This window comes from Falco biarmicus, chromosome 8 (genome assembly GCF_023638135.1).
Source record: "Falco biarmicus isolate bFalBia1 chromosome 8, bFalBia1.pri, whole genome shotgun sequence".
In the NCBI taxonomy this organism is placed as follows: domain Eukaryota; kingdom Metazoa; phylum Chordata; class Aves; order Falconiformes; family Falconidae; genus Falco; species Falco biarmicus.
This window is the reverse complement of record NC_079295.1, coordinates 56,627,839-56,655,232: the sequence shown is the minus strand read 5'-3', so window position 1 is coordinate 56,655,232 and position 27,394 is coordinate 56,627,839. Positions and strand designations below refer to the sequence as shown.

Below are 27,394 nucleotides of genomic sequence, written 5' to 3'. Positions count from 1 at the left end.
AAAGGATGGTGTAACTGATATCCCCATCCTGCCAGGTGAGAAGGAAACAGGCTTGGGTTTTACTTGGGGCTCAGTAGCAGCACTCATGGCCTCCAGGAGCAAACATGCCTTAGTGTTCTTCTGTTGCTCTGCACTGGCCATGATCTGGTGGCAAGGACCAGGGGAGGCCAGGAGGTATCACTAAGACACACAACATTGAAAAAGAAATGCAGGAGAACAGGAGCATCAGAACTTCGACTGATCTCCAAGGGGGAGAGCTACTACTGCAGAAGAGCCTCTAAACATACACTTAATTCACAGGATTTTAGTACAAGAATCACATAACCAGGTGTAAAAATCTTCAAATGTAATTTATTAAGACATTCAGCTATGTCTGTCAGTCTACATCCAAATTTACTACTAAAAATAAAATAGTATCACATTTCACATTAGGAATACCGACTTTGAAAAACACTTGAGTCAAGCCTATCGTATAAATAAGTGACTAATTTTCTCTTCATATCAAAATTCACATAAAAAAATTGCCTGCCCCCTACTCCCACCTATTCCCCCACCCCAGTCCCTAGTTCTACTTGAAGCCATGATGAATGTAAAAATTTAAGTATGGACATGTCCTTGTCAAAGAAAAAAGGTGCAAACCTATTAACAGCTTTAAAAGTGGCATTTGCGGAGTCTGATCATACACAATAATGTACTCATTCCCAAAGTGCAAATATCGCCAGAGTTTAATACTGTTTTAATTCAGCTGCAAGAATTAAACATTACACAGCACAGTACTGCAAGGCCTCTATCTGTGCCCTAAAACTTATCCCACTTTCCTCCCGCACACGGCAGTGGAGGCCAAAGTGTTCATTAGAGCTTTAGTTCACTTCATGCAGCCCAGACTGTGCCCATTATTAGCAAAAGTTTCATATACATCGAAATATTGAAGACTCCGTCATAAAAGTCAAGAGTCACTATAGATTACATGAATTCAAATGCAACTGCCCCACCAAGAACACCCAAAGCATACACATGACGTATTAAGTGTGCTTCCATCTTCTAGTACAATCACTGATGTTGTATCTTTGATTTTTGCTCACGATCCAGAAAAGATTTTGTCAGCAACCAAAGCTGCACCTCAGCCAGAGACTGGCAACTCACTGCACTTAACGCCGCTCAGGTACCCTGGGACGTGGCTCGATGCGACACCCTCTTCCTGCCCAAAACAAAAGCTAGCATTCTGTCAGTCTGTCTACAACCTCTCACAGACCTCTTGTTCCTCACCTACATCTTGAAAACACTCACTGCAATTTATTTCCAGACATCCTTCCTATGCCCACAGTTCAGAGAGCTTCTGGAGTCATTTCTACTACGTCTCACTGGAGTTACCACTACCAAGCAGCCCATAAAAATCAGCATGGGAGATTACATTTTGACCAGCATTAATAGCTACGCTTCTTTCACAGCTGTGGAAGGATAGGTTTTCTTCTGAGTCAGACTTGGATCTCTGAAATGTGTTTGTTCCCACGTCATCCTTTGTCACCTTAGAGCTGGACACAAACCCTTGGGTCTTGAGCAGGGCATCCGTCCGGGACTGCAGTGAGTTCTGCAGCACAAGCTGCTCCCTGGCTGGCCTCGCACCGGCTCGTGTCACCATCCATGCTTTGAGACCCTTCCATCTCAGCAGAGGCCTCCGGGCCGTCCTGCCCACCTGCGACCTGTCCATTGCTCTCGCTAGAGCTGTCTTTCACATTTGGCCCGTTGTCATGTTCAATACCAGGAGGCTCAGCTGCATCTCCAGGGCTGGGATTTTGCTCTGCACTAGGATTTGGCTGTTGAACTGCCTCTGGTCCCAGTCCCGGTAGCTGTGAAGGGCTCTTAAGTTGGCAGTGGCACAGAGGGCAGGTTTCTTGCACATACAGCCATTTCTTAAGACAACCCGCATGAAAAAAATGGCTACATGGTGTGATTACAGCAGTTTTCATATCCTGAAAGGCATAAAAAAAAAAAGAAAGACCATATTATTTGTAATCCCGTTCCTCTCCCCTCACCTCATACACCTAATGGGTCCACTAGCCACAGTCCACAGGCAAGAGAACGTTCCTTCCTTCATACCAGCAAGTCTCCACACATTCAAGTACACACACAATTCAAACACAGGCCAAGTCTGGCTGCTTGTTATTACAGTGTTTAGAAATTAGGCAAAAAGCTTTGTTTATAAAGTCTTATTATAAAAAGAGTTTTTCTAGAATGAGAATCACAGGATTAGTTGGCTTAAGAAACAACTGTGCAAGTTAAAACACCGCACTTACAGATACAACATGTAACAGCAGCAAATCAGAAATGAAGTTAACACCCCAATTACGGCAGCCGAGACCCACATATTACTTAGTCCGGTGCTTCAAACACCATCATTCAATCTGGTACCAGTAGTTTTACTCTTCAAAGAATTTGTATCAAGTTTGGAGTCACTCCAATTCCACACTACTAATCTTAGGATGGTTCTTTCACTGTCATACATAGCTACATTTTCTATCCAAGAGAAAGAGAGACTTTGGAGTTAGAGGTGCGATAAAGATATTACTTTCAGCATTAATTTCTAAGGTACTTATATCTGCTGGCTTACATTAGAAAGACCCTTAACCTTTTGATAATTAGGTTTCTGTTATAAAGCTGACATTGCACATAAAGTGAAAGTAACAATGTCTGTAGAGACAGAGCTGCTTCTACGGAATAATAACAAATCAGCTACTGAATACACATTGTCTGTCACCATAAAAAAAAAAAAATAATCTTCCACTAATGAAGAAAGGGCACATTTGCTGTTACTGTTGAGACCAGATCAACCCAAATACCAGAAGTTTCAAAGAAGCTCAAGGACACGGTTTGTTGTGTAACTGGAGAAAAACGAATGAAAGTTTAAACATATCCAAACTATCTCTTTATTCATAAAAACTATCCCAGCAACTGTACTCCAAATCCATTTACACAAAGCAGAAGACTGGGTAATTCACGTAACTTTTTGAGCACAACATTCTCACTCATTAAACGTAAGGAACTTGTTTTACTAGTTGTGGTCTGAACTTGACAGTCTAGACGTATTTCAATTCAAGTCAATCTTTTCACACTTCCATTCATACCTGGTAGCAGATGGCACAGATATCATTGTGTTGCTCTAACTGCTCTTTTGTGGCAACTGGCAGTGATTTTATCTTATTCACAGCATCTCTGCGAAGAAGGAAACTCTTCCATCCCAGTTGGGCCCGCAACCACACGTTGTAATAGGAGTGAATGAAGATGATCACAGAACCCATCACAGTCCATTCACCAAAGATCGTTTCTGAGACACCGTACGCCACCACACAGAGAGCGACGAGGAACTCCAGCAGCCGGTACGTGCCATTTACATAATAAATCACATCATCCATATTTTCTACGGGTTCTTTTCTGAACTCCTCCACCATAAACAAAACATAAATGAAGAGCGTCCCAAGCACCTGTAACACAGTTGCAAGACCATGAGTTCAGCATTCAGTTCTGAACTGGAGCTTATGTCCTTCCGCACTGTCCACCTTGCTCTGTACCCACAAGCTCCCAAATCAGACAGAGGGCAGGGCAGGCAAGCCTCAGAGGAGTAAAATTGTTGCTGAACTTCAAGACAAATAAAAGTCACTCTTTCTTGCAAAGCATTTAAGCTTGTTCCCAAGTACTCCCCCTTCTGTACTTTCCTGAGTCCAGAACACAGCTGAGTTGACTAAAAAAAAAGTGCTTTGCATCACGAGGAGTGATTTTATAAATTCAATAATTAAAAAACCCCAAGTTATAACAAATACTCATAGCACAAAACATTGCCTGTATTTACACTACTGTGTTTGAACATCAGATTACTTTCAAAAGAGCCATGCAACAGTACATAAATAAGTACTCGGGGAAGGAGGGAGTGTGGGGGGAAACCACAACGCTTGTCACTATGATAGTTATGCCCTCAAAAGCCTTTTGACTTTACAATTTGAAATAGATTTCCATTCACCTATGTTCTCTGCCCACCCCAAGAGCTCTTTAGCCTCAGATACAGGATAAAGAAAGAGATTTTTATATCCTATCTTGTACTTCTGCCCTTCCATCATCCACATTCTTTTATCACGTATTTCTGCCCTCTCCCAGAGTAACAGGATCACAGTTAACGCAGGGCTTCATGGCTGGTACAGGGCTAACCTTCCTACCTGAAGAGAGGTTAGAATACTGCTGGAGATAATGATCAACAGCCAGAAATCCATGTGGAAAAACTGACAAATCATGTAGGCCATGTACGCAGGGAACACGAGTAAGAACAAACAGAGGCTGACTGCTCGGAAGTGCTTCCACAGACTCCTGCAAACAACACAACAGGTTTTTATTTTTTAAGTTACATTTGAGTGTCAGAATAAGAACAGCCTGACTGCTGGATGTAGCTATGTTAGGTGTTTGTGGAAAGCTTTAACTTGTTGAAAGGAGTTTCTATTTTACTTGGGCACAGTCTCATTTCCAGCATGCATACTTACAACACCTACAGTATGAAAAGTTCCCTCTGATCCGACCTTTGCTGTTTTCAGCACAAAGATTATGGGCAAAAATTCACATACAGTAATTGTCGTAATGGGTCAAGTCAGTGGAAGTACCCGAGATACTGAACATTTCAGAGGAAAGACATTAAAATAAAAATATTAAATATACATGTAACTGTTCATACACTCTTCTATATAAACAGAGTTCTCCCAGATTATATACTTATTACAACTCTTCTACATCTTTTTGCTAATATGCATGGGGCAAAGGTATTTCCTTTCATCAGCAGACTTAACCCTGCTGCTTTTAGCAGTATATTCCCCAATTCAGGGATCACAAAAGAAGAAATGTAGCAGGACTGGAACATTCATCTCTGCCAGTCCTGACTCTGCTCCTATCATTCACTTCTTCCTAATCTCCTCCTCAGCCTAAAAACACTATCAATCTTTTTACAAGCATCCATTCGTGAAGGCTTTCAGAATATCTCTGGTAATTTACTATACTACCTCTACATGTTCTTCAGATTGTATTTTAACCTCATTTAGCACTGGAAGTGAAGTATGGAAAAAGTGAAAGTATTGGAGGGACAGGACAACAGCAGAAACCGGCTTGTTTAACACAGTCTGAAGAAACATCAGAATGCTACTACGAGGTCTGCAATTCTGTGTCTGTGTGCGAGGGAGAAAGGGAGCACTGAAGTGGAATTTATCCTGATCCTAGTTGATTTAGAACTGCCTGTGAGATCTGGCAGAAGAGAGTTAAGACTCCCTATCATCACAGGCTGCTTGTTTAAGCTGGGCAGAGGCTCCTATCCTGGCCCTACTCCCTTTCCCTCTGTTACTATATTTGAATTTAACGTGCTGCAGGCAGAACACGCCAGTTACAAGTAGCCTCTAAGCTAAACAAACTCTCTACACATAAATAAACCTCTTTTATTTCTTCACTTACAGGTTACAGAAAGGGAAAAGTCATAAGCAATTAAAGATACAAACAGCTTAATACAAGAACACCAGATACCAATACAGCCCTTCAAATTAATCTCACATGCATCAGAACACTAATGCAAGCCTTCCACCTCTCATTTTCTGCCAGTAAACCCTATCATTTTGTGATCACAGCCTCACAAAAAAAAAAAAGAGGTTTGACAATATCTAACACAAGGTAATTTCTAGAAACTTTGCATCCTCAATAGCTGCCAGAGACCGCTGCATTAGAGGAAAACCTACCCAACTGCAGAGGAGGTTAATGAAAACCATTCTGCAAATCCCCACAATCGAACGTGGGTGGGGACAGCACAGGCACTGGAGTCCTGGATTTGCTTAACTGAAAGCACAGTGCACTGACGCTCTTCCTAGGAAGAATAACCACTGAGCAGCGTAACACTTGGAGTGGGCAGCCAGCAACTGCAGAACAGCACAGCATTGCACAGGCAGGATGGACGCAGTCCTGAGCAAGAGGAGGTGACCAAAGTCACCCCAGTTTGCCAGCATACAGCAGGGTAAAAAGTGTTCCTATGTGCCCTTGAGGGAGTAGGGAAGAGAGGGAAAAGCTAAAGAATTTAGACTAGAAAAGAATTCTGCATACAGAAAAGGCAGGGTAACTTTACAAGCTACTAAAAACCCAAATCTGGCCATCAATCCCCAGTTTATCACCTCCTAAAACAGCATTGAGTAACTTTCAGTTTAGGAAATCAGTCTCTTACTTGTCCCTTGAGGCCCCCAATGCCAAGACAATGGGATCAGCAATTTCCAGCATGGACTGAAGTATGGATGCCACCACAATGAAAAGAATAATACTGAGCAGGAACGCCCGATGCACAACTTGGAGCTCAATCAAACCTGTCTGCACAGCCAGGATCAGGAGTGTGACTCCTTCAGTCATTCCCCTGCAGATGAACACAGTCAAAAGAACAATCAATCACATCTTTGTGTGTCAAAGCTAGTTCAAAAATACATCTAGAAACACCAGGAAATAAACTGTTTCTGCCATAACCCTTCTAATGCCACTGGATGTAGCTTTTACTGATGTCCCTGCTAGGGCTTTATCCAGAGAGGAATCTTTTCCAGAAATGCTGAAGCCTTGGGGTTCAGGAACTAGCAGATTTCAGAACCCTGCTCCTGACTAGCAGCGAGTGGCCTACAACCAGCCCAGCAGGCACCACCCAGCGAGAGAGTCCCCCTGGCACAAAGCACTTTAAGGACCCAAGTTGTGTCTTAAGATGAGGAACCCACCAGTCTCAGTGTTGCCTACACAAGCCCAAAGCAGCCCTGCTACGTCTACACCTGGGCACCAGTCAGGCTTGCTCCTAGATCACCATGAAGATCCTCTCCACCTGTTATATTTCCCCATTACCACCCTCTTGCCTGTCCTTTGGCCCTGGGGAAACAGCCTTGACTCAACACCCCAGCCGGTGCTCAGTTTAGGCAAATCAGCAGTTTAGCCATTTTCAGTTTATTTTATACAGCTGTCCGCTTCTTTTTTTGCTTGGAACCTCTGCCTGAATTTAGTACCTCCAAGGACCACAATTCAGCACCAGTAGTTGATGCAGTTCAAGTGCAGATCGCCCAGAAATGCATGCTTCCCCAAAAGATGCTTTTATGTAGACTGCTCCTGGGCAACCCCAAATTATACCATTTTTGCTTCCACATCTTGAAGTCCTCATTTGCATACAGTCTGAACTTTATTCGATAGAGTTAATGGAATAATGGAGAAAGGTAGTGTCATACCTAGGATCCCAATTTCATATTAGACAAGCTGGGACAAGCATTAAGAAAAAGCAGTTTCTACATTTTGGCTATTTCCCATAGTAATTTACAGGCAATCCATACAAAGCTGTGTTTTAAGCCTCATAGATTAGTAACGTTTCACACATGACTACAGGGTGAATGAGGAAACAGAAGTATGAAGCATATTATCCAAGCATGTGAAAATTTTCCAGTGACTCATGAAAATGAAAGCGCTAAGATGATCAAACTGTGCAATCATAAACCCCAACTAATAGCCCTGAATTTGTTAACAGAAGTGAACCATCTCACAAAAAGTCCATTTTCACCTCAAGTGCTTCTAACACACACAGACTGGCCTACAAAAAGCCTGTCAAGGATACCCAGGAGTTCATAAGTTAAAACACTACAATGCAACCCATATATTTCTACATATATCCCTTTTTGTCTGCTTCTTTTTAGACCTAGGCACAACAAGGTACTTACCTGTTCATAGCAGGATCGTTCATGAATGCTCGGTAACCCTGCAAGTAAAACTTGCAGAGAGTCAGAACTCCCAAAGCAACAAAAGAGACTGTAAAGACCAAGCCCAGCAGCGAGTACGGCGTGCTACAGCATTCGGCAATGCTGGGAGGAGAGAGGGGAAAAAAAACAAAAAGAAAAGGTCTGTTAATTAAAATCCATGTGATGAGCTCTCCCTTTGTTCTGTTAACTGTGCAAGCTGGTTTTAAAGCAAAATTGGATTGGCTTAATGAAAACATGAAAAGCTCTACACTGCCATGAAACCCTCCTATAAAGAGAGAAAGGTGAGCCTTATTCTGTTCCTTCTTTCCAAGACACAAGTTCACCCCAGCTAACGCTGCTGTGCTACGGTGTTTCTGCCGTCCCTCTCCAGCGCTGTCACACGGTGGCACTGTCCTGCTGCCGTAGGGTTTTCACAACCAAAAGGCAATTTGTCAGCCACAACGCATCCAGGCGGCTTGCTGAAATTTCAGCCAGCTACCAGAAACACAGGGTTAAAGCGGATGGACTCTTTCAGGCCCTTGACACTCAGATTCACAACAGTGCAAACAAACACCCAACTGATAAAACACTACTGGGAGACTGGGGGCTTTTTGGTAGCCTTTAGTTCACGTCCGATTCAGGTAGGCAACATCTGTCTTTCAAAGTGTTGAGCCAGAAGCAGCAAAATAACACAGCGAAGAATATTCACCCTCAGCAGGCTTCTTCCTCTCTTTTGCTACAGCAGTGAAGTCTCAAAGACCGAGACCCCAGCATTCATTTGACAGTGCTGAGAGCACATCTCCCTCACCTTGGGGCTGCTCTTCAGCTGATCCCGGCACTGCAATGTTTGGAGCAGCCTAAGCCTCAGAGAGTACTCTGGCTTCTGAAACATGCCACCACCAGAGTAAGGGGAGTGCAGTGCAGCGCACCCACCACGTGCCCCAACGCTAGGGTAAAGAACTGGCTGTCAGCCACAGGTGACACCTCCAGAAATCCCGACATGCACCATCCAAGGTAATTTACAGCCACTGCTGGAAACTGGCCCCTAGGCTAGGTCAGTATTTGGTCTGACCTAGTACAGCCACTCTGACCTTATGAAAATCAGACAGCTGTTCTGCACCCCCCCCAGCTGCTCTCACCTGAACTCCAGCTACACTGTTTTAAGCACTCATTACACTTAAAGGGTACAGATGCAGAATTCACTCACTTTCATGGAAGAGCACACCTTTTCTTCCATTTTGTTAAACAGCCAGCAGCACCACATTATTAACTGACCTGACAAGGTACTTCAGCTCCCTCTGAAGGGGTAAGAGGCTGTTAGTGGTATTACCTGAGTTCGTGTTTTTAAGATGCAGAACCATTTAGAATTTTTCTACTGTGACAGAGCTGAGAACATTGAGAACACTTACATAGCTTTTATCTATTTTTCCAATTTCAGGGAGAACTTCAGAGATCAACTGATATTCATTCACTCACAGATCAAGCCAACTGCAAGTCTGCAAAGCAAGTTCCCTGTTCTGCCACAAACAGAAATCTAATTATTTGGTGCAGAAATAAACTCAACTGATCTGCAAGGAAAAGAATCACTTCCCCCACCTCTGCTATCTGCTAAATGCAGCACTCTATTGCAACAAAACTAAAATTGCAGCAGAGGGGAACAGGAGGAAAAACTTCAGACACCACCAATGATTTAGTTAAACAGGTAACATAGTGCTTTTATATAATGCAGTGATGCTGTAAGCAATTTAATACTACATGCAATAAAATCTCTGGCATTTCTCCTTAATGATAATTAATTTTGACAGCTTACACTATCACACCATAGACAAGACATACACACACACAGAGGCAAGAAAAAGCCAAGCAATTGTAAAGTCTGATTGGAAACTGTAGTGATGATCAAGTTACTCAAAGAAATTGCCACCCAAACAGCAGAGCTAACAATGTATGGCCTCTAAAGAATATTTCCTGTGTTATCTGTGTGTTTAGACAACTTTTGCCTCTTTTCTCCCCATCCCAGTATTACACTATCTAATTTGTCTATCCTACCTCCTGCAACACACCCAGTTCCTCTCTGCCCTACACTCCTGCTCCCTTTTCTACGCTGTTTCTAGTTAAACAACAGCCAAAGGCAGATAGATTCCAGCCAGAAGCATCCCTCAAATGCTGCCTTTCTCTCAATAACAGCACTAACACAGGCCTCTCTATTTTACAATCAGTTTTAACAAAGCTTTTAGGAATCTGATAACCTTTAAGATCTTTACACCTCTGCCAAATTAACCTCTGGGCTCAAAAGTTACTTTGGGAGTTGGGTACTTTGGCTGCTTGGGTGACAAGGAGGTGTCTCACACCACAATGATGAAACAAGGCATGGAAGGCTCAGAAAGAGACATGATCATGAATAAGATACCAGCTGGACTGAACTTCAGCTGAAACATCTCAGACTTAAAAGCAACTTGTATACTGAAAACAACTTCTAGACCAAAGTGCTAATTATAGCTATTCCCTCATCAAAGGAGTATTTTGCTTTCTTTGGGAACTCTCCCACAGTTCTACTAATGCTGTCTGTTCTGAACGGGATACATGCCTGTGAAAGGCAAGCTTAACAGGGTTTGCATACACGGTCACTATGATAAGAACAAATATTTGTTGCGTATCCAAATGCAATAAAGCCAATCTACATATCTAGTCTCTAAAAGAATACAAACATTCATTTCAGAAGATAGTCAAAACAGAAAACCCAACTATTTGCAGACTAGTTAATTACCTTGTCAAGAAGAGGAAGAGGAGCCTCTCTCTTGAGGCAGGCTGGTCCCGTGTACTGAAATAGGAATAGATCTGAAGAGCAAATAAGACAAGCCAAAACACCATGAAAAGAACTGGGACGACCAGCTGGTTCCACAGAGACATCCCCAAAGCCAGGAGACCATACACCTCCACCACCTGGGCAAGACAGAAAAATGCAGTTTGTTACTGGTTCACAGCACCTATGATTTGATAACAAAAGGACAGTCAACAATGTAACTACAAGGAAGCTAAGGATAATTCACATGGCATCGGTCATCCCAAAGGAAAAAGAGGATGTACATCAAACTGCAGTTTGACAAAAGGAGGGCCCAGGTTCAGCAGTGGTGTGTTACCATTGTCCGTCTTGAAGCAGAGAGAAGTACTTTTTCTGCGCAGCAAACTATCAGACCAGCCCTTTCCTGTGAGTAAGTGGCTCGGAGCTGCTGACTGCAGCCCACTCACAGCCAGAGGGGCGACGACACATCTCCAGCTCATGTACAACCCTATCAGACCTTTTTGCTCAGCTTAAGTCACAGCAACATTGCTTTCTCTGTAGCTACTGCCAAGTCACTGCACACACTGGATACTGAAATGTAAGCCACATCACTTCAGCACCGTACATCTGCTTTGATGACCTGTTTTTAAGAAAAAACTTAATATCTCAGACATTTTATGTTTAAATACCTCAAAATCATGTACCAGACTCCTAACTGCTCCTAATCCACAAAGTGTTTTGAAATGAATCCTCAAATTATTTCAGAAGAGACTGAAGCTCAAATTACTTCTTTTGTATTGCAGAGACTAAGTTACAATGCAGTGGTTGCCAAGAAGCTGGAACTTCAAGTAGCTGGACTTAATACAAAAGGTCAAAAGGAAATCACTCTTAGCTACTATTTCCTCATCACCTGCTTCCCACGACATACAACCCCTAATGGCTAGCAAATTTTAGCGAACGCTAAAAAAGCTGCTACTTAGGGCTCCATGACAAGCATGAGAGATATTACATTCATGGGACCCGCTGCAGGATGCTCTGTGGCTGATGGACAAGCAACACGCTGCTGGCAGGGATACAGCGCCAAGCTCCTGCTTTCAGCTTTGCACACAGACTTGTGAAGGAAGTGCACCTGCCCTCAGGAGGCTCCCTTGGCCTTACCCTTGGCCTGGGACCAACGCAAGCAATCCCATGCAGCTAGCTCCTGGCAGAGTGCTCCACCACATCGGAAAAGGGTCACGCTATTCTGATCATGTAGATTCATAACCATGAGGTATTTCATAACCATGAGGTATTTCTGGCTCCAAGTAGGCAGCCACGGTTCTGGACCTGCTTTTAAATTATACCATTATACACAAAGCTGCCTCGGCCCACCTGTTAGGGCTGTCTCAGGAAACACTCTGGTGTTTAATATCCTAATATTCACAAAATTTTTGCCACCGATAACCAAACCAGCAATCAAATCCAGCCTAAAATAGTAATAAACTCACAAACACCAGGATGAAGGCATCATTCAAAACTAACAACTGCACAAAGTTATAGCGACGGAAATGTAAGTAGGAAAATACTCAAGACAAAATAGCAATATCCTCCTCTGGAATAAGCATACTAAGCTTGATTTGTAGTAGAGTTGCAAGCAAATATATGAATACATTATGAGACTTTTTTTTTTTTCCTGTTGTTTCAGGAACATAGGTAAAGAGCAGCAAGCTCTTTAGAAACAAAAATCCTGTTTCCCCATGTGTCAGTACAATACAAAAACCACTCTCACACAACTTTCAATTTCAACCCACTCTCTATTACATGCATTTAGAAAAGCAGCATACAATGCTCTATTACAAACCCAGTGCTCCATTATAAAGTTTCTGCTATTTTCTCTGTATTTCCAAGAAAAAAAACTTTATGCCCTCCACATAGAAAGTCAGGAGAAAGAGTATGATCAGTGCCCAAAGGCCACGTACAGGGAATACTTCTTCCTCATAACACTGTAATACAGCCTGGCATACAAAGATTTGAAATACTTGGGGGGGGGGGGGGGAGGGGGCCACGATAGGGGAGACAAGCAATCCTAGAGATGAGGAAACTTGTGTAACAGCTATATTTAGAATACAGTTCTCACAAACAAACACCAACCCCCGCAACAACAACCAGCAAGAAACCACTACTTACCACCTCACCCCAGAATGTATTTTCAAATTAAAACTTCCATAAGATGCTGAAGTGTTTTAAACATAAGTGCCTAATTATAGATAGATACATGACTAAATCCACATCCAATCTGAATCTGACTTCAGGAAGCTAAACTCTGCATCCATTTACGCACAAGGAAAATGGAAGTGCTAGTTCAAATCTGTCGCCAGTCTTCGAGCTGCAAAGATGTGTAACTGTTTTACCCCAAATGTTACCACTCCAAGTAAACTGTAAGTATAATTTTCCTATTGTCACTGGAAAACAAGGATATTGAAGCTTTGCCCATTAGGTCATGAATAAGTTTTTAACCAGCAAATTTACAAGCTAGTTACAGATGAGATCAGACCATGCTAGGTGCTGTACAAACACAGAAGGATAATCCTGCTCCACAGACCAATTACATACAAAATAAATAACCAGACAGTAATGATCAGCATGACAAGCTGAGACCTTGGCACACCAGACACCTACTGCTGCCAAGTTTTTGTTTGCGTATTACAGATATGACAGCAAAGACGATTTAAAGACTGCTTTGAAAGAGCTTAACAAGTTTTCAGACTGCTACTGGACTGAAGAGCAGAAGGCAGAAAACCAATGGCTTGATTTGAAAAAAAAAAAAACAAGTCCAGCAAGTGGTGAGCTGAAACTGCGGGTCAGTCAGAAGTCAAGCAAGCATCCATCTTTTTACACTGAAATATACAGAAAGATGCATACACACATACATTTATTTTTATACAAAAAACATGAGGTGATGTTTCTGTACCACTGACAAAGTGTCTTTTCAACCAAGTATATTATCAGATGTCAAAGCATTAACAAAATGGATACATGTTAGATCACTCTTCTCTGCTTCTGCTAACTCTTGTTAGAGGTCTCAGCAATGCTGCTGTTCTAAAAAAACACTACAGACCTTTCAAATCACTGTCTGCAAGTAACAATCAAAATCACCTTTAGTGTTACTCCCGATTTAACACTACCATAATTACAAATGCTCTTCATACCAAACGCTTTTCTTGAAATTAACAGCAACTACAATTAATGCATGGGGATTACCTTGCTCAGTTAATGAGGCTGCAAATACATTCCATTCTGCCACAGTTTTGTCTTTTACCCTGGACTTGGGAAGGACTAAGCTAAGTGGACATGCACAGCTGGCCAGCAGCATAATTCAGGCTAATGTCTTAACTGCTCACCCATACAAATTGTAAGCTACCATAAACTGAAGAAAGAAGAAGCTATATACAGAAATAAATTTAGTTTGCTAAGAAAGCACGAGTGAACACACACACACAGAGCTGCACAGACTACCACCAAAGTATTTTCTTATTTCTTTCCTGCAAAAAAGGCTCAGGCCAAGGAAAATAAAATTTTTACGTTTGCTGTCTTACCTGGACAAGCTCTCTGTATGCAGATTTTGCCAAGTTATAGGGCACCAGAAGATTCGATGCCAGAAAGTAGAGAACTTCCAAACCAGTGAATATCATGGCAAATTTGTTGATGACGACAATCGTTTCCAGAGGGACCAGGCAAAGCCGCGCCAGCAGAGGGAGCATGTGAGCAGAGAACAGCCAGATCTGTTTGGTTTTCATGACGCAGGAGCAGATCGTACATACCACCAGCTGACCTGAAAACGCGACACAGGATTTTATAATCAAGCTGATTCTCCCCTTCAGGAAAAAAAAAATATGTATTTTAAAACTTTATCTTTCCACAACACAGTTATCAATCCAGCATATTATGACAGTTCTAACTAGGACATATCTGTTATGAAACCAGGCTCCTCCATGTCTTTTGCTGGGTCACAAAAGTTCCCATTTTCAAACTACGCAAAGTGCATGCTTTCACTTTAGAGATTAGCGAGATGTAAACCCAAACACATGCAGAATCATACTCAGATTAATATGAAATCCCAGGAATAAATCATGTAGAGGTTAACCCAACAAGTCATCTCGCTTTTCCTTGGCGCCCCCAGCTCAACTTAAATCCCATCAGTATTCGTACACACAGCAGCAGCCTTTCTGAAGCCCAGCTATGCTGCTACTTCATCCCCATCTATGCAAAAAAAGTAATCAGAGGTCCCAGATCGCTTTTAAAGCAACAATATTTACACTGTCAGGAGGAATTACTGGCCAAGAACAGCAACAGGAGAACAGCCAGGTCAGAAGCTGAGAGTTCAATAATTTCATAATGCCCTGAGGCAGCTGCTCAAAATTATCACTGAAGCTTGCAAGTGACAGTTAATTAACAACTAAATTATCTTTAACAGTTGGCAGGGACACAAGCACATCTCTCCCATGGGCCCAGAGATCTGGAGGGTGGTATTTCTAGAGGAGACCACTCCAGTACAACTGCTCCCATTAGAATCACTGGAAGTTGTACCCTTTATCTCAGAGGAAATGGAATGGGGCAAAATGCACATTACCTGGATAAGAACAATTCTCACTCACCATTTTGCAGCAAGGAAAAAGTTTATTGCGTATTATTTAAAAGCAGAACCTTGTTCACCATCTATATTAGCTTACATCTGAAAGCCACAATACTTGGTACTAAACCCAAGCTCTTATGGTCTGTTTAGGAGCTAGCTCCACTAATGCTTGCACTTCACAAACCTTCCCAAAACCGGGAATCGGCCTTAGCAAAACACAGACTAACAAAATCAAGGCCGGTAACACCTCTAGGTCAGTACTAACCCCGTATGTTCACATAAGCTCACTGATCTTGTAAACCCTCCTGGATGGCTAAGGAGAGGAAGCTGCAAGAGGAGAAACAGCAATACCAGGATTTTGCTTTCATTCTGCCTAGCTTCCCTACCTAGGAACGGACTTTTGCTTTCAAAATAACTGCAACTGAGCTGAAAGCCATTTCTGACCTCTACTACTTAAGCATACAAAGTTCTTCCTCCTTCACACTGTCCTCTTTCAAGTTTAAGTTCTACTGTCAAGTTGCTAGGTATATTTTTGAATTAGCAGATGTCTTTTCAGAACAAGCACCCTTGCTCTCATAGCAAGACGCTATCACAGCATACTGGGTCTTAAATGCCTCAGAGAAAGTTACTCCACTAATCTTTTTAGAAGTTCAGACTCCAGCCCTGAAGCATTCTCCCTCTGCTTTGTTGTTCTCTGCCCACACACACGTTGCTACAACCCTATTTAAGATACCACCAGCACACTGCTGTGCTGTAATATTCAGGAGCCTGGCACAGTCGGCTTGCGAGGATTTCTGCGACTCATGGTAACTAAGGCAACCCAGCTTCACACAAAAAGGGATACAAATACCAGTATCCAATATGTTCTTCAGGATTTAGTAAGTGTCATCAGCTGAAATAAAATATTGCGACATCGCCTTAATCCAGCGCTCTTTGGGATGACTCTGGAGCTCTCCAATCACAAAATACGACCTCTGACTTAACTCTCATCTCACACAACAGCAAAACTTGCTTTCCTCCAACAATGATGTGCCAAGTATGCTGCTAAACTCTGACTCTCACACCTTTTTAATTTCAACACCGATCAAAGGCTACTTGTCATGGAAAGGAGAGCTGTACACCCAAGGAAAAACACGAAGCACTTTCTCTGGAGGTCTCAATCTCCTTCCTGAAGTCTGCACCCTGTCAATTCTCAACTCCTTCAGGAAGGGTCTGGAAATGTCTCCAATGGAGCTTTTAGTGACTGGTACTTCCCATTTCAAACGGGGGTAGCAGCTCCTTAGCTCAGGACAGAAAAAGCTCTCTCTGCAGGAAATCATAGTTTATCTCCAAGCAGGGCTGTACACTATCCGTCAGTCTTCACAGAAAACACAGCAGGACCAGTCAGAAGAAATTATTTTGTACCTCATATCAAATCATTAAAAGATTTTAACACTATCTGCTAAGACTAGCGAATCCAGCTGAATGTTTGCACTCTGAACTTAAATGCTGTGGACTGAAAACAGCTAACGAACCTGGCAGCTGGAATCCTCCTGCAGGACATCAGGCTCCTCTGCTAAGGGATGAGGCAATAAGGAAGAAATCTATTGCCTTAAGTCCCTGCCCATTCTTTTCCCTTCCCAAATCCTCTACAAATACATCAAATGTTGCTGACAGGTAGCCAAAAGCCTCTCAACTTGTAACCTAATGGAAAATGTGCAAAGAAAAGCCCATGCAGTACAGCCACCATTCAAGCCACCGAGTATGGAACTGTCTTTACTTTCTTTACTTCATTCCCAGTTTTAAAAAGCTGATGTTAACAAATTCCCTGGCTACACCAACCTGAAAGTTAATATACAATCCCATTATTGTGCATTAAGAAAAAGCAAGTAAGTCTTCACGGTACCATCACTTCCAAACCCATGCAGCTTTGTAACACTCACAGCTGACATGCTCACAAAGTGACACGCTCATCCAAGGGGCAGTCTTCAAAGACATTTATTTCTTCCACCCAGCACTTAGGAATGTATTAGTAACCCTAATCAACAGTCATCAGACTGAATTAGATGAAGGGGAAGAAATGACCACAAGAGCCATTCAAATAGCACTAATGAATAAAAGCATTAACAAAGATCACATTTGTGAACCAGCTGACATACCATACATCATCCCCTGAACTCTGACCAGAACTTTTAGGAACCGGAGCTGTATCAGGTAGCACCATTTATTCTCCCGTGCACCTGCCCCAGTGCCTTTGGCAACAGTGCTGCAGCACAACACTCTGGCAGAACACGTAAGGAAAATACAGAGCTAAGCACCTGTATATTCATTTTACTGTGAAGATGACACAGTTCAGTGCAGTACACTCCTGAGATGTGGCAGACTGCACTGGATAAATACCCTTGTATATAAGAAATTTGAGAAAGTATTTCATATTTATACAAAACATTCTCAAGCCTCACAGCCTACTGTCACAGGTCTTCCCCAAAGACGACTGCTTGCCATCAAGATTAAAATTACACTTCCAAGCTGCTTTTAAAAGAACAGGGGAAATAATGGGTATATTAAGTATGTTAATGTACACACATTTGCTAGTACAGTCAGACACCTACTTCCGAAAAAAGAATTACAAGAAGGGGACACTTTAGTCTGACATCTGCTACAACCCAAAACTGTACTGGATAGAAACAGTATTATCTTTTTCTCACTTATTTTTAGTTCATATTAAAACCTGGATGAAGCATAATGGGTTTGACTCTTAGTTTAGTTTCTGTTTAAGTGTTACTGAATGACACAATGCCTCCTGACCTCTTCCTGCCCAGGTCTGCCTTCTGCTTTGTGAAGCTCTCTGAGGGATTCTGCTTTATCATGGGACCCTGCATTGCACCCGACAGAGATTCAAAGGACTGATTACAAACATTTCGTTACAGAAACACGCTAAAGGCTTTAGTTTGGTGTCACTGGACAAGACATCTAGAAATTCAGAAGACAGAAGAAATGATACCTAAAGATTTCCTTCCCATGAAAAATACCTATGTTATTTCTATTAAAACAAAATAAAAAGCAAAGACAAATGCCATATTTCAAAGTAAGGATCCAGGCAAACTGGAGATGCATATATTCTGGTAGACCTAACATATTGTAAAGAAGTAAACTCATTTATATCTGCCAGTAGCAGCTGCAAGTAAACAGAAAGCAGCTGAATTTTGCCAACAGTACATGGCTGACTAAATCTGTCAATAATCTGATGAAAACCATAGATCTTAGTGAAAAGAATTAAGGAAGACTCTTCTTCCAAGCTTGTCTCAGGCTTAATTTTAATACACACATAGTGTGCGTATATTCCAATATCCTCTCAGTAGAACATATGGTATGGTGTAGCAACCTTAACACTGAATTTATTCTCTTCCAGTCAAAGTTCAAAGGGTAAGGCAACGGTCTAGAAAGTCCAATTCTTCAGGATTTATTTGGGATCTTTAGATATAGAAGTTGTCTCTGCCATTAATCAAACAATTTAAATGTAGCTTTGACTTGTAACCCTTTAAGTCTTTAATCAGAAATATCCCTGGGACTCCACTAAAAAAATTAAAAGGAAAAAAAAAAAAAAAAAAGGGTGGCCTGTAGTCCCATGCACACACTCACAAATCTATTTCACCAGGGTTTTTTGGTAAGAGAATGATAGTGTTCATCTGTAAGGCCAATGAAAAATAAATATTTGTACAATATTTTCATTGACAAAAGCACTACAAATACATGTTATTACTGAAATTTCTACAGTACTTTCCACCTAAAGATTACTGTAAACAATCCAGTCCTGAGTCAGATTGTGAGCGAGAAGAACATAGGGGCAGAGAATGACAAACAGACCTAGAAAATAATTCAAAGCTGCGAGTATGGGAGTATTGGTAAAGTGGCATATAAAAAGCCAGACAGGATACACCTAGCCTCCCATGCCTCTTCATATTAATAAGAACTGCAGCTACTAAAGGTGGTAAGAGAGATTTGAAACCAAGAGATAAAACGTGTGCAGTTTTCAATGAGGAGAATTAAGCAAAGGTCTCTCCTGCATCACAAATATTTAAAGCACTTACCTACTAAAGCAGTCATGAAACGATTCATAGAGAGAGGTTCCAAGTACATTGGCCCTTCATACCCCGATTCCAATTCACTCCTCACATAATCCCTAAAAAAGCAAATCCACAAATAATTAAGATCCATCCGATCAGACAAGAAGCAATTTATTCATTTCCATACGTATGTAACTTCGGTGTATGTCACAGTCAATTAACTACATTACAAAAAGCAGTATTAACACTACTGTTACAGCAGCCTCACTGATGTAAGGATCTGAGGCATGACTTAAGCGAGAGTAAGTATTATTTGTAACCAGACTCACTGTCATAGCTGTAAAAATCCTTTGGGACATCCAAGCTGCTCTTCAGAGCGTGGCCTGAAACTGCTTATTGACAAAGCCTCTTAAGCACCATTCCAATTTTAAGTATCCTTATTAAGTGTTCTTCTTCCTAATAATAATTTCTTTTCCCATCAGCTCCACGGGAAAAAAAACAACAAAACTAAATTGAAAGCTTGACAGAGAGGTCTCCGACTTTAATGCTTATAGTATTTTGTACTTAATTTCTTTGCACTGAATTAAAAAACAGGTATAAAAGAAAAGCGACACTCATGAACTAGTCAAGAACAGAGTTGCTTCGTAATCCTTTTATCCAATATGATTCAAAAGTTTAGTTCTATCCTGCAAAACCTGGGGAACCCACCAGATAGCCTCAAACCGACAGACTGCTATTGACAGACACAGTAAGATAGTCTGACAACCTGACAGGGTGTTTGTAATTTCTCTCAGAAAAGGCTGGCGAGGAGGGTGGGCTCACGCAACCAAAGAAAAAGGTAAGAACCTGAGGAGCCTGGGCATTTTTCTTCAGTTGGTGATCATCTATCAGCTCTGCCTTCAAGCAAGCTAACACATGCAACAGCAATGGAAGTCAAGCATGACCTTCACACTAAGAGCAAGCGTCTTGCACTTCCAGAAGGCAATCCCGAACAGCACAAAAGTAATTCTCCAGTGGCTTCTCTACTCCCTGCCACGAGACAGCAGGCTGTACTCGTGACCCCTTACATCCAGATCCCCAGCCCCCTTTTCTGCCTTGCCCTGTGACCTTTCAGCCTGCACTCCCAGGATGGCTGCTGCTCCACCCCGCTGTAACACTACTAACTCTGCACCAGCAGCACAACAAAGCCTGTGGCTCCTATCTGGCTGATACTGTCCAGTCACATCTAGCTGCATCACATCCTGGGAATGCCAGACAGACACACTTCATCTGACTCCATGTGGAGCCAGCGGAGTCTGTTTGCTCAAGGGGCATGGAACTTCATTTATTATGTATTTATTTATATCAGTGAGGCAAGCCACACTTGCTGGAACAGATGCAGTCAAAGTACTGGAATCCACAACCAATACAAAGATTGCTCTTTTTATTTCAGCGCAGAAAAATATACAACTCAGTACTACTGGAAACATTCACTTCTTCCCAGAAATGTGGAAATACACCCTTCTTCTAGTATTAGCTTGCTAAGTCAAGCTAAGGTATTCACAATTTCATTTGCAAAAAAAATCTCTGGAATTCAAGACATAAATCTCAAAGTACTAAAACAAACACTTCAAAGCCTGTTCTTCATAGCTGACAGCCCTGCCTACTCACTGCAGCTTTTCAAGTGTCATAGTGTATGCAAGGTATGTTGAAATGGGTTCTTTAGACTGTAACCTACAATTAAAAACACACGAGGATTGAAAAGGTACCCAAGATGACTGATTCTAGATAGAACTTTCCCCCTTTTTATCAAGGTATAGCTAATCACAAGTGTTTTTTCCACCTCCCAACACCCATCCAGATGTAATCTTTGGGACACAGTTGGGTATTTATTTTTATATGAACCTTCAGAAAACACCTTCTGAAAGCGTTAGCAACACAAACAGGATAAGCCATCAGAGTTACAAAGGGAGAAAAAATTAACACCATTTGCAACATGCTGAAGATGGCTTTTTGTATTAGCAGTATCATGCTCCATCCTCACATTTAAGGCATAAACATTGGCTATTTCTAAACTACTGGAATGAAAGCAGTAAAGACATCATCAAGTTTCCTCTGTATCTGTTAGGAAACAGGATACCAACTGTAGGAAGATGACCTTACACAACTTAGCTAAGCCATACCAATAAAGCTGCATTTACAGTTGCTTCCTCAACACCAGGAACACGCATGGAGATGGCCCAGATTCCTTCAAGCTACGTTTCTTGCTGTTCTTTATCTGATTCAGTCATCTGCATGGAGGTCTGTACTTGGCTTAATTCTTTTAAGTAATTCTCATTAATTTTTAGGCCTATCAGCTCAGAGAAGCAATGCTTTAAGATCTCCTAAATTTTTTAAACAGTATTTGTAGATGCTATCTGAATAAGGAAAGTCAAAGCAATGATTCTCTTATTACCAGTACAAAACACAAGGATCTTTTGGCACAGATGCCAATCAGAAGAGGCCTCGAACAGCTGCAGTGCCATACAAGATGTTGAGAAGAGCAAGTGCCTGCACTCAATTTTGATCAATTAAAGCTGTATTAAGCTGCAGCTTTTACATTTGAGAACTGTTCACTTTACTGCAGAAATGTAAGAAAACAAGAATGCTAAAATGATTATTTACTAGTTAATGAAACGACTGAAACTACGTTATTACTTTAGAAAATTAGGATCTAAGAAAAAAGCCCAGATGACACTGCCTGCTTTTCATTCTGTAGATGCACTCCCAGCCTCATTTAATCAAACTACTGGACTGTTAACATACACTCAGACAGCCGTGACTAACATTACTCTGAACAGGTAAAGAGATACAGGGCTCAAAAATGACCATTTTTTGTTATTGAAAGTGCAGAAAGGTCTTCAGTTATTAAAAATATGCTTTGTAATTGACTGACATAAGGCACAGTGGTTATCTGACCTAATTGACTCAACATTGCTGACATTTACTTTGGTGGATTAATTCCGTCGTCAACATCAAACACACTCTCATAGGCTTTAAATGTCTACAAACCACCTTAAAATTAAGTGTATTTTAAGATTATCCATAAGAAACAATCCAGTCTCTTGCCCTCCTCCCCTCCTGAGTCTTTTCATCTAAGCTCTGTGAGGCTCAACACTTGGAATACAATCATAACAAAACTGCAAAACATGAAATAAGATAATGTAGATTCAATTTTTTTAGCATTAACAGTGTGTTTAATTGCATCATTTCTTTTCCTGCATAACTACCTCATTTATTTCTCCAAATTTTATTGCTGGAAATAGGGGAAAGAAATTTGATCCCTTTAAGCAAGACATTTGTGCAGCTACATATAAAATAAAACCAGCATCCATTCTCCTTGTCAGAAGCTGCAGGATTTTGTTTTTTAAAGCAGACTTCTCCTTTTTCCATAAAGGGACAGTGTGGTATCCCCACCCAAATTGACAAGTTAACATGCTACATATAAATGTAGCCATCTTCTTGGACTCTGCAACTGTTCACAAACATCAGCTAATCAATCTTTACACACTAAGCTAATTCTCAGTCTTGAAGATAAGGAAACAAACCCTTAAGAAGTTAGATGACTTGTCAAGGTCACTCAGACCTGGAAGCCTGAAGTCAGAGCTTAACTATAGAATTCAGATCTTATTCCCAGACTTGCAGCCGAACCGCAAGCTATTTCTGGGGTGGAAAAAAAGCACTGAAAGCTGAAGTCTTTTCAACAGCTCAGGATTTCCAGGACACTGCAGAGTCACAAGTGCCAGCTGATTCTGGTCTTGTTCTATAATTTGCATTAACCAAACTGGCCTCAATATGAGACCTCTTCATCTGTCTTAAATAGCATCCCAACTGGTAGTGCATGCAAGTAATTCACAGGAAGTTTTCAGCTCTAAGCAGAATTATTAACAAAAACCACTCAGGACACTTCACACGTGACTACTGTTTGTCTTGGTATGATCAGTCTGCTGAAAATAGAAACATCACTTGGAATTGGATAGCTTTGGCAATAAAAGGAATAGCTCCACTAACACTGTATTTGTGTGTTGCACTTTATTTTCAATATCAAAAATAATGGAATTCAAAAATTCTTTTGAAAAGCTAATGCAAGTGTCACTCCCCACATTATACAAAGGCTGCTGCTGAGAACCCTTTGCGCAGTGCTTCTTTCCAAACCAAGTCAGTCTTATGTCTGGGGAATGGGTAAGCTCACCGAAAACCGTTAGCAACTACATTTGCTTTGCAAAATAGCTAGGGAATACTGCTGGACTATTTGAATCCAAGACATCTTTTAATTAAATATAATTTTTTTTGTGCCAGTTGATGCAAGATTTAATTAAAGTCTTTATTAACTCACTCCAGAAGCATCAAATAGAGAAAGCTTAGTACGAATATGCCAAATAGTCCAAGCAACAGTTATCTAACCTTTCAATGACGCCTGTCAAGGCTCAAACCTCACACAGAAGTCACAATACACATTACATAGAAAAAAACCCATAAAAGTTATTAAAATCAAACACAGTGCTACGCCTTAATGTATCAACAAAAATCTGTACTACGTCACTTTCTTTTAACAAATTTAAAGATCCAGAATGGCATAAACATCCCTAGCTGTAAATGTTCTGGACCAAAGCCCTGTATCTGATGGGTATTTGTTACTAGCTTTGTTTTTATTTCAACACAAGTTCTGAAACAACGTTTAGGTTGCTTTTTCTAACAAGTAAGCCTTCAGCCCTATAGGAAACACCCACAAACTGTATCTATAAAAACTCAGGACTCTCCTGAGGATGACAAAAAACCCTCTTTCCTTCCTACCCAGGCAATAAGAGGCCATAACTCCTCTCCGGCACCCTCGCCCGTTCAGGAAATCATTAACTGCAACTCTCACAACCACAACAGTGACATTCCAGTCGCCACAAAACCTTCATTAATACTCCCCTGAACTGCAACATACCAAGTAAGAGATACTCCAGCAAACACTCTGGAACAAAAATTTTGATGCAGAAATAATGTATCACCACTTCAATCAATCAAAAGCACATTTTAAGATGTTTCCCATCAGCAGGCACTAAAATAAGTCAGGCTCAAGTCTGTATTTTCAAAACTTCCCATGTAAAGCCATTAATGTGATGGCACTCTCTTGGGTTGAAATAAAAATCTTGTCAGTATGAGAGTTTACATTGGCATTCAACGTATTTATCTGGAGCCAAAGATAGCTGACTTTGTCTTGTCCAACTCAAAGTGCTCTCCAGACTCCTGTGCTCGGTTTTAGATCCAAAATGCCTGTCTGTTTTCATCGCAAAAAACATGGCACAAAGATAAATTTAAGAATAAACTCTACTATTACTTGACTTTTGCCATCTACCATCACTATTTTCTTTCTCATCCTGTGTGCCAGGATACTAAAAGTAACCTCCTATGAGCTTTGTAAAATGCTCTAGTGTTGAAAGCATGTTAATCAAGCCATTGAGTAACTCAAGATTGCTACACCAGAGGCCTCCGTCTTGTGGTAAGTGCCCTCTCAGATTAGTGGACATTACACTCCACAGAAGAGTAGCTTGAAATTCCTTCAAAGTCAAATGAAAATACACCAGAACTACCTGACTGCATATCTAATTCCATAAACTTTCAAGACAAAGAACAGCAACAAGAACAGATCTGTTTAGGTGTCTGGCATTGAAAAAAGGCCTCCACAAAACCAGGCCTATCCTATTTATGTAAGATATTAACAAAATACCAGTTAATTTTCTAACTCCCAAACCAAGCTAACAAAATTCATCCATTTATTCTTACCTGGAAATTTGGTGCCCAGCATAAAGCAGCAGTGCAGTCAAGAAGTACAGGTAAAGCTGAACAAGGTGTTGCCTTGGTAAAGTTAGGAGAACAACACTTAAGATGTAACCTGTAACAAAAAGCAGAAATTGAAATTTCAAAAGATACTATCTAACCCCAAATTTCTTAAAATGTGAATTAACACTCAAATTATTCATATCTCTTCAACCACCTTTGTTTTCATTTGGTTTTAAAATTAACGTACCTACATTTTCCTCTCATGAAAACACAAAAGCACACAAAAAGGCTGCCTGTCGCTTTTTCTTTTTTTTTCTCCCCCTGGAACAGAGATAGCTTACCAGCTTCTGTAAGATTACATCTAGATGCCAAGAAGCGGACTTGTTTTTTAAACAACACTTAATTAACATAGCCTATGCAACAAAGAGAAAACAGACCTACTAGGTCTTCCTCTTCTTCCATATGAAAGCAAGTTTCAGTGTAGCAGGGGGAAAAAAGCCTATCTACACAACAAACTCAGTCAATTGATATAAAAAAAAAATCCTTTTCTTCAGGCAAAGGACACAGATGATTAGCATTACACAATTCTTCCATTGTATCTTAATGATTTAAAGACACTTTGCATGCCCATAATTTGAGATGGGGGGGCCACAGGCTGCTCTCTAGACAAGTAATATTAAAGCATATTCAAGCTATCAGTGTTGCGTAGATGGAGGACAAGACTTGGCACAGCCCAGGATTTGCAGGCATTTACACCAGCAGCCCCTTCACTTCTTGTTAGCATTTAGTAAGACTGTGGAAACAGACCCAATGCAGATACAGCTTTACTCTTCAAAACCACAGCGTGGCTGCTTTGCAGCCTCTCCAACAAGTAGAATAGTGATCCTTTTTTTCATACCTGCTCTCATTAGGATTCTTAAAGCGGTACTTTGAAGTCCACTTCACAACTGGGTGGTACACATCCATCCCCTTTCCCAGACAGACTGCAGGTCAAAAACCCAGCACATGGTGCCCTTACTAATCTTTATTTCCAAGCTCTCCATCACAATACAGTGCACTCACGCTCTTTCTGAAGGTCAGTTTAAGTGCCTGGCACTGAAATCCTTTTAGGAAAAAACCCAGCAACAGCTAACAACTTCCCTGCAGCTAAGAACAAAACACTGTAGAAGAACTTATCCTGACACTTACAGCTATACTAGTCAGGTTACATTTAAAGTTCCATCCATCTGTTCAGCCACACTAGGCACAGCCTTTTTAACTTGAGATAAGTATTTTTAAAAAGCTCACAGTATAAATTAACAAAATAATGTAACTCTAGTTTAAGCACTTGTAGTGGGACAACCAGCTACTATGAAACAGCTTGGAAACAGGGTATGTTCCAATATTTGACAGTCTGTATTTATGCAGAAGTATTTCAAAGCTACTTAGTATCTGCCACCTTCAGTAAGCCACCTCTGTAATATCCTCCCGCACCAACAGTTCGATGTTCAAGAAGGTAACTCAAAGCGTGCTCTGAAAAAAGGCATCAGACCAACAGGATGCCAAGCAATGATCAATTCAGAGACAACAGAGGACAGGAGTGATGACAGACAGACAAAGCCTATTTACTTACCTTTCTAAAAATATACAATTTATGTATTTAATATAAAAGATAATCTTTCAAGTAGTTTCATAAAGTAGATGTGACAAGTTGCACATTTGTCTGAGCAAGTGCCTTTTCAAAAGCCAAAACAATTGATAGTTTCTTTGATTAAAATGAGGTGTCACACAAGTCACCACCACTAGTTTCTGTACAGAATCCATTTGATTATTTACAAAAAAGATCAGAGGGATGGAATACCCCTCCTGTGAGGAAACGCTAAGAGAGCTGGGGTTGTTCAGCTTGAAGCAGCGAAGGCTTTAGGGAGACCTCATTGAGGCCTTTCAGTTCTTAAAGCGGGCTTGTAAGAAAGATGGGGACAGACATTTAGGAGGGCCAGTATGATAGGACAAGGGGTAATGGTTTTAAACTAAAAGAGGACAGATTCAGACTAGATATAAGGAAGAAATTTTTTAATGATGAGGGTGGTGAAACACTGGCACAGGCTGCCCAGAGAGGTTGTAGATGCCCCATCTCTGAAACATTCAAGGTCTGGCTGGACAGACAGGGCTCTGAGCAACCTGATGTAGTTGAATGTCCCTGCTGATTGCAGGGGGATTGGACTGGACCACCTTTAAAAGATCCCTTCCAACCCAAACCATACTATGATTCCGTGATTTTTATTTCGAGCTTTTTAAAGGGGCCTGAAACACAGCACTATCACAGTTAGCTGCTAGCAATGGCTTTATAGAGAATTAACATGCTTCTGGTTAATACAACACAGCAGATTTTCTACATCATCAGTTTTCTTAGCAAACACCTGTATTTTATAGA

General features: G+C 41.1%; 1 protein-coding gene across 3 annotated transcripts in view; it reads right to left on the bottom strand.

Moving 5' to 3' along the window:
• Positions 1-331: 331 nt before the first annotated feature.
• Positions 332-27,394, bottom strand: part of RNF145 (ring finger protein 145) — a 52,374-nt gene continuing 25,311 nt past the window's right edge. For all 3 annotated transcript variants that reach the window (XM_056348377.1, XM_056348376.1, XM_056348375.1), the window contains 9 exons: positions 24,985-25,093; positions 19,219-19,310; positions 14,112-14,347; positions 10,522-10,697; positions 7,737-7,877; positions 6,230-6,412; positions 4,206-4,353; positions 3,123-3,479; positions 332-1,970 (listed from right to left, as the gene is read on the bottom strand). In XM_056348377.1, coding sequence (XP_056204352.1) covers positions 1,527-1,970; positions 3,123-3,479; positions 4,206-4,353; positions 6,230-6,412; positions 7,737-7,877; positions 10,522-10,697; positions 14,112-14,347; positions 19,219-19,310; positions 24,985-25,093 — 1,886 coding nt within the window. In that variant the 3' untranslated portion in view covers positions 332-1,526. The remainder of the gene's footprint in view (positions 1,971-3,122; positions 3,480-4,205; positions 4,354-6,229; positions 6,413-7,736; positions 7,878-10,521; positions 10,698-14,111; positions 14,348-19,218; positions 19,311-24,984; positions 25,094-27,394) is intronic.